This window comes from Malus domestica, chromosome 11 (genome assembly GCF_042453785.1).
Source record: "Malus domestica chromosome 11, GDT2T_hap1".
NCBI classification, from domain to species: Eukaryota; Viridiplantae; Streptophyta; class Magnoliopsida; order Rosales; family Rosaceae; genus Malus; species Malus domestica.
In genome coordinates this window covers 31389133-31401695 of record NC_091671.1, presented here as the reverse complement: position 1 = coordinate 31401695, position 12563 = coordinate 31389133, and the positions used below count along the sequence as shown (strand labels likewise).

At 36.9% G+C, this 12563-nt stretch overlaps 1 protein-coding gene across 2 annotated transcripts; it reads right to left on the bottom strand.

Annotated features, from left to right (window-relative positions):
• Positions 1-4987: 4987 nt before the first annotated feature.
• On the bottom strand, positions 4988-10507 carry LOC103448522 (uncharacterized). 2 transcript variants are annotated; one of them, XM_029088939.2, is made up of 7 exons: positions 10305-10433; positions 8790-8960; positions 7741-7833; positions 7524-7621; positions 7073-7172; positions 6223-6405; positions 4988-5416 (listed from the first exon to the last, which is right to left on the bottom strand). In XM_029088939.2, the coding sequence occupies exons 3-7, from the start codon at positions 7795-7797 to the stop codon at positions 5294-5296; spliced, it is 561 nt and encodes a 186-aa protein (XP_028944772.1). In that variant the 5' UTR covers positions 7798-7833; positions 8790-8960; positions 10305-10433; the 3' UTR covers positions 4988-5293. The 2 variants fall into 2 exon arrangements, with proteins under 2 accessions (XP_028944772.1, XP_028944771.1); XM_029088938.2 differs by lacking the exon at positions 8790-8960 and having other exon boundaries at positions 10305-10507.
• Positions 10508-12563: the final 2056 nt, after the last annotated feature.

Here is a 12563-nt window from a genome sequence, read left to right as displayed (position 1 = left end):
TTCAATTTAAAATTCACATTCATATATCTCATACCGAAGGGCACTAATCTCAGTCCAGGTTGTCCTACTCGACGATCCACCACAAGTTATTGTGTGTTTATAGAAAACTAGCTTGTCTCATGGAAGAGAAAATGCCAGAAAATAGTGTCTCTATCATTAGCCGAAGCAGAGTATCAGTCTATGGCAGCAACGTGTTGTGAAATAGCATCGCTGCCAAGTTTGTGTCATGATTTATGGATTAAAATCAAGGGCTAGCCACCCTTTTTGTGATAACCAAACGGCCTTCCATATTACTGCCAATCCCGTGTTTTATGAATGGACAAGACACAACGAGATTGATTGCCATTTTGTTTGAGATAAGATTATAGAAGGAAAGATTGTTACCGGTTTCGTTCCATCCACATCGCATTTAGCAGACTTTTTTTATTAAGGCGTTATTAGGCAACGCTTTTGTTCTTTGTTAGGCAAGTTAGATGTTTATGACATTCACTCTCCAACTTTAAGGGGAGTGTTGAGAAAGTTAACAATTATCCAAGATATTTCCTTGGATTAGCATCTAATCAGCGTTGCTTTTAGCAAATATGGTGGAATGATTACCTAGATATGTATCAATTATAGGAATCAATTATGGTAATCTTTCCTATAAATACTTGTATGCTATACTTAGGAAATATTCAATCCAAAAACTATTTAGAATCAATTAAACTTGAAACGACCGACCAATTTCTCGATGGTGGAGGCTGACATTCAGATCCGGTTTCCCGTAGCCGTCCAATTTTGGAGTTGCTGTCTGAATTTTATGTCTGCTTTCTACGAATTTTGGGACTCAAATTCGTGAGTTCTTTAGGAAGGAGGAGGGAGATTTGTCGATTTGATCAAAATATCCTTTAGTTTTTTGTCAAATAGATGCTACATAAGCAATGTTTCTTCCACCTCAGCATATTTGACAACGTTTTGACTAAATCGACGGAATTTCTCTGTAATGGAGCGAAAATTGGATTTTAAAGTATAAAGTGACGATATTTTTATTCCAAGAAAAAAAAAAGATTAAAGTTGAGTTGCAAGCGTACTGCAAAAAATAAGTCTTTTCTTTTTCTAACTAGGGTTCCTTTGTTTCTTTGTCCCTCGTTTTATATGGAGGCCACCTAGACCCATGTCAACTGGATAAATCCTATCCATGCTTGCTGAACTTAAGGGCCACCACTTAGAGACGTTATTAAACAAAACAACGAGTCACACACGCACATAGGTAGAATTAGAAATTTAGAAGTGTTGTCTTTCAGAGGTTCAAAATGGACAACCACCATGGGGTGGTCTAGTGAATAGAGACGAATTCCAGATCCGTATTCCACACGGCACATTCCAGGTTCAATTTTTGGCGTTGGTGAATCACACGATTGTAGCCAGAGGGAGGCTAAAAGGCCTCTGTAAGTCTTCCCGACCTCTAGAATAGTGGATTGTCATAGCGAAGCCACCAGCTACTGGCAGAGCCAAGTATAAGGCTCTCCTAGGCTTTAGCATAGGGAGAGTTTTGGTTCTTCAAGCTTAAAATTAATAATCATTTTGGTCTATTTTATGATTTTTAATTGTCATATTCCACTTAGCAAATGAAAACTTTGAATATTAAGACTACTTTTGAGGAAAATAGAGATAATAAATGTTAAATAAACTCATTACTTTAACTAATATTATATTTTAATAGTAATAAATTAAAACTTTCATATCACAAATGATTCCTTATTTTACTCACATGATAGTTTTGAAGACTAGAAGCCTAGAAAACATTGCATAAAATTATTGCTTCAAATTATTACATTCAAGTTTTTAATATTATACTAGCCTTCATGCACTCATGCGCGTACAGAATGCATTTTTTTAATTACGGCGTGCTACGTGTGACTTACACGTTTTAAATGTATTTATATGCATGAATTGACAAAAGGAAAGCAAAATATTTGAAGTAAATGAATAATCTTAGATCATGCTAGAAAAAACCCCTCACAAATCAATCAAAACAGATGAATTCACATAATAAAATCGGTCTTTCAATTTCCATCTACATTCTATTGAATTTACATTAAGAATAGAGAAAATAATATTTAATAAGTAACTGATTGAATCACATTATTGCTAGCCCATTGTAAGGCTAAGCCCATTCCCCATCCCCCTTAGTGTAGATAATATCGTTTATTCAAAAAAAAAAAAGCATTTTTGTCCAATTTTTTTTTTGTGAAGCTTGTAACCCCGAAAGGGGTTGTTGGCTTTATATATAAGATTTGACAACTAATTTAATCACATTATTATGCACATGCGAAATATTTTTTTTATAACCGATATTACACGCCTCTTAAGATGTTTTGAATGTGTTTAAAAATAGAAAAAATAATATTTAATGAGCAATTGATTGAATCACATTATTGCTAGCCTATAATGAGTTACTAATTAAAAAAATGTACAAAAAGAATTAATTATTAAAAAACACTGTAAAAATGATGAAAATACCCATACATTATTTTGGGTTGCTTTTGAATTTTTTTGTTTTGGGGGCATTTTTGTCCACAAATTTTGGGTGAAGCTTGTGACCCCGAAAAGGGTTGTTGGCTTTATATATAAAGGTAAATTTATGTAGGCAACAAAAGATTAAAAATTTGGTCACTTAGTACTACGGTCTAGTGGTATACATCTTCACTTGTAAGTGAGAGGTCTTAAGTTTGATACTCGCCAACAGCAAAGTTGAACCACATTATTGCTAGCTCATTGTGAGACTTAAACCCATTCATCTTCCTTAGTGTAGATAATATCGTTTGTTTAAAAAAAAAAAGATTAAAAATTTGATTTCGTAGTATTAATTTTAGCTTAGCACACCCATTGAATAATTCTCGGCTACGTCATTACCACCAGCTGGTCCCGTTTTAAGAAAGAGATGTTCAAAATGGACGTATGTCGCCGTTTATTATTACGGTCTAGTGACATTACCAAAATAGGCATATGTCGTCACTTAATATTACAATCTAGTGAAATTCCTCTTTACTTATAAGTGAGAGATCTTACGTTCGATTTTCGCCAAGAGAAAATTTGAACCACATTATTGCTATCAGCCAGAATTGACTGTTCAAGTATTCAAAATTGCATCATGATCCTAATAAGAAATAGGATAATTTATAACAAAGTTTTTGTGTGTTGATTCCTAGGAGAGTGCTTATTCCCCTATGCCCTCTGTTGGTGGAGACTTAGCCCGTAAGAGTAGTGATTTTTTGTGGTTCATTATAAGGCTTATCCTACTCTCTTACTATTTTATTGTAAAACACGTCAACACAGTAAAGAAAAGGATAATCAAGATGACGTGCCACAAGGATAAACCACGAAGTCCTAGTACTATAGCGTGCAATCCGACGAGCCACCTAATTAGTGGTCCAAGGAGAATGCTGAAGCACCAGCTGATGGTGTTTGGACAAGACAGAACAACATGGACGTGGGATCCCTCGTTTGCCATGCATTCATCCTCTTGTGGTAACCAATGTGACAGCATCAAGGAGTCTGACTCCACCCACCACCAATGGCAGCATATCTGACAGCATTCAACGAGTCTGACTTCACCACCAATGGCAGCAAACCAGCAACAATGAAAATGAATATGAACCTACATAAACAAATTTTATAGAGCGCACCTATTTTTGGATCTTGCACATTTTTTTTATTTTTTGTCTTTGAATTAAATGAATTAAATAATATCAAATGACAGAAATTAACATGTATGTGAGAAGTAAAAAGAGTTATGTAGATAACATATCCTATTTTATAATGTCCCTGCCACATGAAATGATTTAGAATCTTCAAGAGTTAAGAAAACGGAATTATACTGATACATAAACAATTAGTGACGGAGTCAGAAATTTACAACAATTGAGTCATAAAATAAAAACTTCCAAAAATTGATCAAACGTTTCTTATAATTGCCAATATATATATTTGCAAAAAAATCATTCGAAATCAATAAACCAATATGAAAACACTAAAAATCTCAATAAACTTAAGATGAGAAAAAATACTGATACGACTAGAATTTTGTGTACAGCAAAGTGTGATGAGGGTGCTAACCGAACTTGAACACCAGAGAAGCATAAATTAATTAGGGGATATGAAATCTAGACATAGAAGACGTTTGCGTGTTTGACTAGTCTTCATCTTGTTTGAGAATTAGTTTGCTAAATTTTTTTTCAAGTGAAACAGAACACAAACGACATAGTTTTGGTTGGTGTCAATTTAAAATACAAATGAAAGGTCTCTTTATTTCATTTGTACTTTAGCTAGCATAAGAGTCAAACGAAATTCTAAAGGGAGGATTTTATCAGTTACTGTGGTCTGCAGCAGCCAGTCCCCCACCTTGGCTCCGCCAATAAGACTTCTTGTCAAGGACACTATGGCTCATAAGTCAATGTCGTTAACTAGAATTAGCGCTAAGGATGATTCCAAGTGAGCAAAGACACAAATTGTACGAAGGAGGGAGGGAAGTCGAAGGAGAGATGGACAAGTGAAAAATATCTCTTTCTCCCCCTTGCATACACTTTATACGAGTCGTTATCTTCTTGACAAGAGTTCTTATTGCGTATTTATTGGTACTATTCTGCTTTCTTATTTCTCGAAGATTCTAAATGACTTTGTATTTATTCTCGTTAAAGGTGAATTCGGACTAAATTAGTATGACTAGTTCATTGTGAGGTTTTACTCATTCCTTCACTCAATAGCGTAGATAATATCAAAGGTATTAAAAAAAAATTAATTCAAGTCCCAAATTAATTCAAAAGCAAATTGACCGTGACCATTAGGTTAACGAGACTAATTGGCAAGCAATTGATTGTCTTGATAGTTAAAATCTTTCTCTTCAACCTACTGCGTCTAACGTTCAAACTCTCCCCCTCCTGTCTTCTCATATGTAGATTGGTCGTAGAATAATATAAGAAAAAAGGAGCAAATTAGTCTTGGAGGATTGATGACAAACTTTCTGGTTCAGTAAAATAATGCATTGTTAGTTCACGTTACAATACACTTTCCTGAAAACATACATGTTTTTCTTACAACCCATTACATGAAAGAAAAATATGGTTGAGAGTCACAAAACATGTAAATTGCACATTTAGTCGTTTCCATGGTTCATCGGAATGGTAAAACCTAACGGAGGGTAAAGAAACACACGGTTATCTATTCAATGTGCCCGCGAATGCATACTAAATACATAACATTTGATTTCAAGGAATAAAACAGTTTACATCTCAGGTTACGCTGTGCAAGCATTTTACTCATCATCTTTGTACGGGTACTCTTCTGGAATTTGCTTGAGGAGCTTAACTTGCAACTCGAATGCATCATCTCCTCGAAGCATATCACGGATCCAACTGATTTCAGTCTTCATCGATACCTGACCACAGAATCAAGGTAACTGTAAGGCAAGGCAAGAAAAAGAGTAAAGACGCGGAGAAAATTCATGTATATGCCTGACGACAAAATAGACCCTCCACCACCCTTTCACATTTTTAGGTTTTAATAAAAAAAGGTCGTACCCAGTGCACAAGGCTCCCGCTTCACGCAGGGTCTGGGAGAGGTGAATGTCGGCTAGCCTTACCCCCATTTTTAGGTTTTAATAGAACCTTCAAAACCCCTCTATTCCAATCAGGAAGTAACTTTTAGCCTTACGAACCATGTGGATACCCTCAATCTACAGTGATACAAGTCTTCTTTGATACTTCGAGTAAATGTGCATAAGGGAATGGAAAATAGGGACCCTTCCATTGGCGAAGCAATGGAAAACTTTATATACAAATACATTGTGTAAGAAATGAATTAATAAAACTAAACTACGTCTGAAGCTGAAAAAGTCAATGCACGGTAGATTCATGTAATTGTGAGGAATATAACTACAGCAGGGTTTGAAAATATATAAATATAAATAGATAGATAACGAGTTTCCTAGCAGCGAGCTAGCTTTCTCAGTTGCAAGTGCTGTAACTAATACTTTTAATAAAAGGAATAAAACCAAAACCATCCGTGTTATTCTCTATGGGAGTAAAAATAAAATCCAATATCAACAAGGCATGTATACGAGTAAGAAGTTGTCTTCCGTTATATAGGCACATAATTGCAGTGGAAAAAAGGGAAAACCATAAATCACATAAAGGGGGAATATTTCAAAGCAGTGCAGTAGAAGAGGTTACAAGTACAACTCACCATTTCTAAGGCCCCTCTTACAACTCCACTTAAGATATTGCAATAGTAAAGACCTTGGCAAGTATCTGGAAGCTCAACAAAGTCTACCAGAGGATTGTCCTCCAGAACAATACTGCAACATGTTCCATCAGCATCCCAATTTGTAACAGATGCGGTGACCCCCAAGAACATTTTGAAACCAACCTGTAGCAAAAATATTGATGGAGCTATTATGACAAAAAACTACTTCATATCTTCGTCTGGAAGTTTATGGCAATTAAAAACACAGCCAAAACAAACATTCTAGGTCCAGCGAAGCATGAAAAGAGTGCAGCAAACACTTGAGTAACTGTCTTGTGGAAGCCAATACATGTACTCACAAATCACAACCCAGTCCCATTACCATTTTTCCATCACAAGACAGAGCCTCAAACCCAAACAAACGGATAGACTACCCTTAGATCCACTTCTTAATGATTCTAAATTCAACATTGTTAGGCCTACTAATGCTTTGTTGCACAATCAGTGGACTGGATTCAGCATTTAGGATTTTGACAAGTATCAAACAGATATATTAGCCATTAACCATGATCCAAATCGTGGTTTTCACTAACAAACCTCCGTTGTCATCCTCAAGAAGGGAGAAGATAGAATATGTGGATTACATTTCCACCAATATTTGGTGAAAGATATTGTTATACTATGGGAAGTAATAGAAGCTTCGATAACTACCATGCATCAGGTGGTAGATTGAAGTGAAATGTACAGCACATAACAAAGTTCAGCACAAAAGAAACAGTTACCAGGTTTTAGAACAATTCAGATCCGCAGAATATTCAAATTTAAAAGGAAACAGATGTTAATGACAAACCTTTGCAATCACTTCAGCTGTCTCCTTGAAGTCAACACATCTAGATACATTAGATTTTGCTAGAAACTCATCAATTAATCGAATGCCAATATTATAGCCCCTGAGATGCAATAAATTGTCACGTAATCAGCTACACTGAAAATTAACTACATTTATATCAATAGTTACTGTTACTGGCCATCAAACATTCAATGTAGCCAAATTGTCATCATTGCAACACATTTATAGTTCAAATCAAAGATTGACATAAATTAACAGCCATAAACAGAATTGTACAAGAACGAAAAAACCAAGAAACCAAGATAGTTACCGACGCACACAAGCACATACTTCCATATAATTTAAATGCTAGAACTAAACTTCGAGGAAAGGCATAATTCTCAGAGAAAAAGGAAAGAAATGCAACATCAAATTTGGATATAGAGGATTAAAGAAGAGAAAAAGAAATTACATTTGATCAAGCTGCTTGTTAACCTCTTCAACCTCCTCAAGATCAGTGAGCAGCTGGCGCACAATTGCACCATACGTCAACGTAAATAACTCCGCATTCTGAAACCATTTCAATTTCGAAATTAAAAGGATAGAGAAATAATTTAGTTATTTAAAACATGTTAGGATGCTGAGAAAAATTGAAAAGTTAAGACAAGGCGAGTTGGGGTTTCACTTACCACGCGTTCAACGTTGGCAAAGATTGCGTCACCAGATCGAGGGCCAGCTGGAGGCATGGTGATCTGAGCTGAGACTGAGAAGTTTAAAGGTTTCTGTGCAAAATTACAAACAAAAAAAACAAACTCAAATTTTAGGCCTGGTTTGATAACCATTTTGTTGTCATTTTACTGTTTTTTATTTTGAGCTTTAGTTATCATTTGAAAAACACTTATAACATAAAGCTTTTTTTTTCAAAAAGAAACTAATTAAACAAACTACACAACTATAAACATAAGAACAAGTTAAAAAGCAAGAAAACACTACTCTGTAGTAAGGATAAACCAAATAACACAAATCAATATACATTCATCCACCTTCGCAATAACATTTCCAATAACATAAAAGAAAAACACCCCAAAAAGTCAGGTTGATCCGCTATGGCCATCAATTCACTGTTCATGGTTTCTCTTCTCTTGCAAGGAAAGTTCACTTAAACAATTGGTTGGTCCATATTTTTAATAAAAAGTGTGAACACAACCCAGAACAGTTTCTCATCAATTAGTTCAATAGAACAATTCAAACAAAACCCAATCCACCAATCTTATAAGCCTACAAGGCAATTTCTCAGGACATGGCTTTCCACAAGCAGCTTTTAGACACGTTTAATTACCTTCAAGTAAATATCAATTTTTTAAAAAGCCAAGGCGTTTCATGGATAGTCCCGCCTCGGCAAAAGCCTCGAGGCGTGAGGCAATAGCCTCACTGTACCTATAACTATTAATATAATATGTATGATGAATTGAAAATAATAGAAGTAAACAGATGATGAATTAAAAAGAAGTAAACAACCTATCAAAAAGAAGTAAACAACCCATCAAAATTGCAAATAAATTTCGAACATATTGCTTATAGGTGAGAAACCATGACCAAATCAAAAATTTCGAACATATGATTATTAATTAGAGGTTTCCTTTGCTTGCGACCGAGAATGCAGATTGGATAAGGCACAATTTCAAACATAGAGAGTCGTTTGAAGAAGAATAATCAACAATAGCTGAGAAACCCTAACCTAAATTACAAATTTATTGTGAACTTGTGGGAGATTGACGGGTTAGACCGAAGATGGGAGAAGAGATGTTGCTGAAGGTAGGAGAAGAGACCGAAGAGGGGCGTCGGGGCTCGGTGGTGCTGGTCTGCGATTCTGTTTGCAAGGCTGCTCCTTTTTCAGCATCAAGGAACCCTGCCCAAAACGAGTTTCAGACTGAGTTTTTGAGTTTTAATTAAAAAAAAACCTGCCCAGAATGACGTTGTTTTGTGTTTGGGCCTTTTTTTTTTATTAAAAAAAAAATATCTAACCCCAGCAAAACGCTGCAGGCGCCTAGGCGGTGACCTCGCACACGTCTAGGTGAGTTTATGGCCTACTCCTGCTGGGCAGAGGCGTTTTCTTCATATCCCCACCCCAAAAACCACCTAGGCGAGTCTTAAAAATAGTTTTTTAAAACACTGGTAAACATAAATGGTATCGTAATTCCATGACATATGGACATACCTTATTGTCCTTTTGAATATAGGACATATAAGATTAGAAACTAATACTATGGATGGTAATTTATCACTCCATATCCTCTCTAAGGTCTTGTTTCCTAAAGGAAGAGCTTTCTTATATAAGTTTTCTTTGGCAAAATGGATCTGACCTAATGCATTTATCAATTCCTTATGCCATGTTTAGATGGGGGACTTTCAAAGTCCCAAAAAACATTGAACTCTATTCTTAAAACAGCACTACAAGACGACTACCAATGAACTGCTCAAATACTACAAAGCTACTCTAGAACACCAAAATTGCACTGCAAATGTACAACATCTACTCTAGAACACAACAAATGCACTGCAAATGTATAGCATCACGTCATTTTCAAAGTCCATCCACACGATTTTTGTAGTGCTTTTGTAACTAATTTACCCTAGGTTCTATAAAACTTTAAAAGTCGTCATCCAAACGCACACAGTACAAATCAGAAAAATAAAAATATAACCTTTGGCACAAGAAGTAGTAAAGGACATCTAGACATTTAATATTTGCCAACGGTGATATGTCAAGGGAGCTCACACAGGTGAAGCACTCAAGGCACAGAGCTTGAGTGCATGTCAGGAAGTTGAGATATGCCTTACGGCCATAGTCAATGCATCCAAATGTGTCAACTTTCAACCCCTTTCAACAAAATCAAATTACCCAAGATCCTTTTGGCCATGGCCGTGTCGATTAGAAGCGGACACCAAGAGCTTCAATCATCAAACTTTTTCTAAACGCCAATCACCAATTTCTTCCATACATCGATCGAATACGAAAACATCCCAATTCTCCGATTGAAGCAAAATTCATAAATTCCATGAGGAATCAGTGAGCAGAACTAAATCCCATACAAAAATCATCACCAAGAACCAAATCTCAGTACAAATCACGCAAATTATCAAGAAATCACAAGCAAAACCAGTTTACTGACACTGACAGGCCCTTGAAGAAATCCAATCAAATATATCAATCGCACTTGAAAGAAAATTCAAAATACAGAAATTTTCATACCTTTTCAGCGACAGATTGCAATTACAATGAGTTTCCACGATTCCGGGGTGAGGAGGAAGAGGAGAGTGAGATCACAGAGAGAGGGGAAGCGAGTTCCAGAGGTCGTGTTTGGACTGAAAATAGTACGGGCCTTTCTACGCTGGCCCAATGGACCTTTAATTTTACAATAGTTTAAGAGCCCGTTTAAAAATGTTTCTTTACATGTGTTCTACACATTATTTTTTCTTTCTACGCTGGCCCAATGGACCTTTAATTTTACAATAGTTTAAGAGCCCGTTTAAAAATGTTTCTTTACATGTGTTCTACACATTATTTTTTCTATACTAAAACCCAAACTCGGTGTTACTGTTTATTAACAGTAAAATGCTGAAAGTGCCCTTCCCAACTGCTGTTGGTTGTGCCTTTTTTTCAGTACTTCTGGTCCATTTATTTTCCCACTCTTTTCGTTTGTTTCTCTCTCTCCCTCCTTCTCTCTCTCTTCATTCTCATAGGTGCCCTCTATCTCTGTACATTCTCAACGTTTGTTTCTCTCTCTCTCTCCTATGAGAATGTGCAGAAGCGCTTGTGTGGATGCAAATTTTCGCTTTTTTCTTCTTGGACAAAATTGCACCTACAAAACAATTAACACATTCGGTCAAAGCCAAGAGCCTTACGCACCCACAATGAATTGGGGGGGTTTTGGCCGAAGAACCTCCGATGCCAAAGTTAGAATTTAGAGAGAAAAGTATTTTGAGAGTTTTTGGGAGTTTTGCAAGAGTATCAACTTAGTTTTTTAGAAGAAATAGGGTCATATATATAGGGAATGAGGTGTGGCCGGCCTTTAAGTGTGTTTTGGGGTGTTATTTGGTGATTCAATTAGCAATTAATATATTAATTAGGTATAAATATATTAATTGGCTAATTATCATAATAGAAGAAATGTTTTGGGAGGTTTTTGGAGGTTATGGAATGAGGATAGATGAGACAAATTTGAACTTGTTACCTATTTTGGGTACTCCTGATTTGGTTGATGGATGATTCTCCACTGCTCGCGTGTAGAAGACCCGGTATGCCTCGAGGGTAAATTTCTCATCTTCACCCAAAAATCAACGTGTCGCTTTGTGATTATTTTTTGCTCCACAAATACCCCCACACCTGCTGGGCTGCTCATAAGAAAGGGCAGCAGGTGTAGAGATCTTCTTGCTTTAGGAAACGCAGGACTGCTTCCTATTTTGATGTAGATTCCCTCTTTAATAGGAAATTAGGTCCTTCTAGGAAAGGGAAATAAATTTCTCTCAAAGCCTATTTAAGTCCACCTTAAGTGGGTTAAATCAACTTTGGAGAGCGATTTATTCTACCGTACAAGAAAAAGAGAGAGAGCTTAGAAGATATTTGTTCCCCCTCCTCTAGCAATCTTCTACAACTTGCTCGTGCAAAAGATCGTTTTTCGTTGATTTCTTCATCTTCTCCGTGCCGCACCGACGTAAGAAAAATTTAATTTTTTCTTGTCTCCTTCTTAGGAGGTGCTGCCACAGGACAGCCATCAGGGTGGTACGGTGCGTCGGCTGGCAGAGGCCAGGAATCGGCTTGTCATGGGCCAAAGAGGTGGTGTGGCAAAGACCATTGCTTATGCTGCTTGCCTTGATTAAAGCCAATGATTACCTCGGCATGCTGGAGAGCAATTAGTTTACCCTCTCACGCTGTAGAGCAATTAGTTTACCCTCTCGCACTGGAGAGCAATTAGTTACCCTCTTGCACTGGATAGCAAACCCATATTGGTGTTAGGGAATTAGTTGACCCTCTCGCACTGGAGAGTAATTAGTTTATCTTCTTGCACTGGAGAGCAAACCCATATAGGTGTCGGAGAATTGGTTTACCTTATCGTACTGTAGAGCAATGAGTTTATCCTCTCGCACTGGAAAGCATACCCTTTTGGGTGTCGGGGAATTGGTTTACCCTCTTGCACTGGAGAGCAATTAGTTTATCCTCTCGCACTAGATAGCAGACCCTTTTGGGTGTCGAGGAATTGGTTTACCCTCTCGCACTAGAGAGCAATTAGTTTATCCTCTCGCACTAGAGAGTAGACCCTTTTGAGGCTTAGTTAGCGCGAGAAATTGCGCAATCGCTTGGTCAGGAGCCTTTCTACTTCTTCCTGAATTTTCCTTTGTTGGGGTGGCAGAGCTCTTGACTGCCCCCGATCGTGATGTGCTGGTCTAAGCTATTATTCCATATGTTTGGCTCGTCTATGTCGCGGCTGCGGTGGGTGTGGTATGTTCCTAG

Excerpts from the sequence above, each read along its gene's own strand:
- LOC103448522 (XM_029088938.2), bottom strand. The coding sequence starts at position 7,797 with ATGCCTCCAGCTGGCCCTCGATCTGGTGACGCAATCTTTGCCAACGTT. Across the intron at positions 7,622-7,740 it reads TTGCCAACGTTGAACGCGTG|AATGCGGAGTTATTTACGTT; the intron begins GTAAGTGAAACC and ends AAATGGTTTCAG. Across the intron at positions 7,173-7,523 it reads AACAAGCAGCTTGATCAAAT|GGGCTATAATATTGGCATTC; the intron begins GTAATTTCTTTT and ends ATTGCATCTCAG.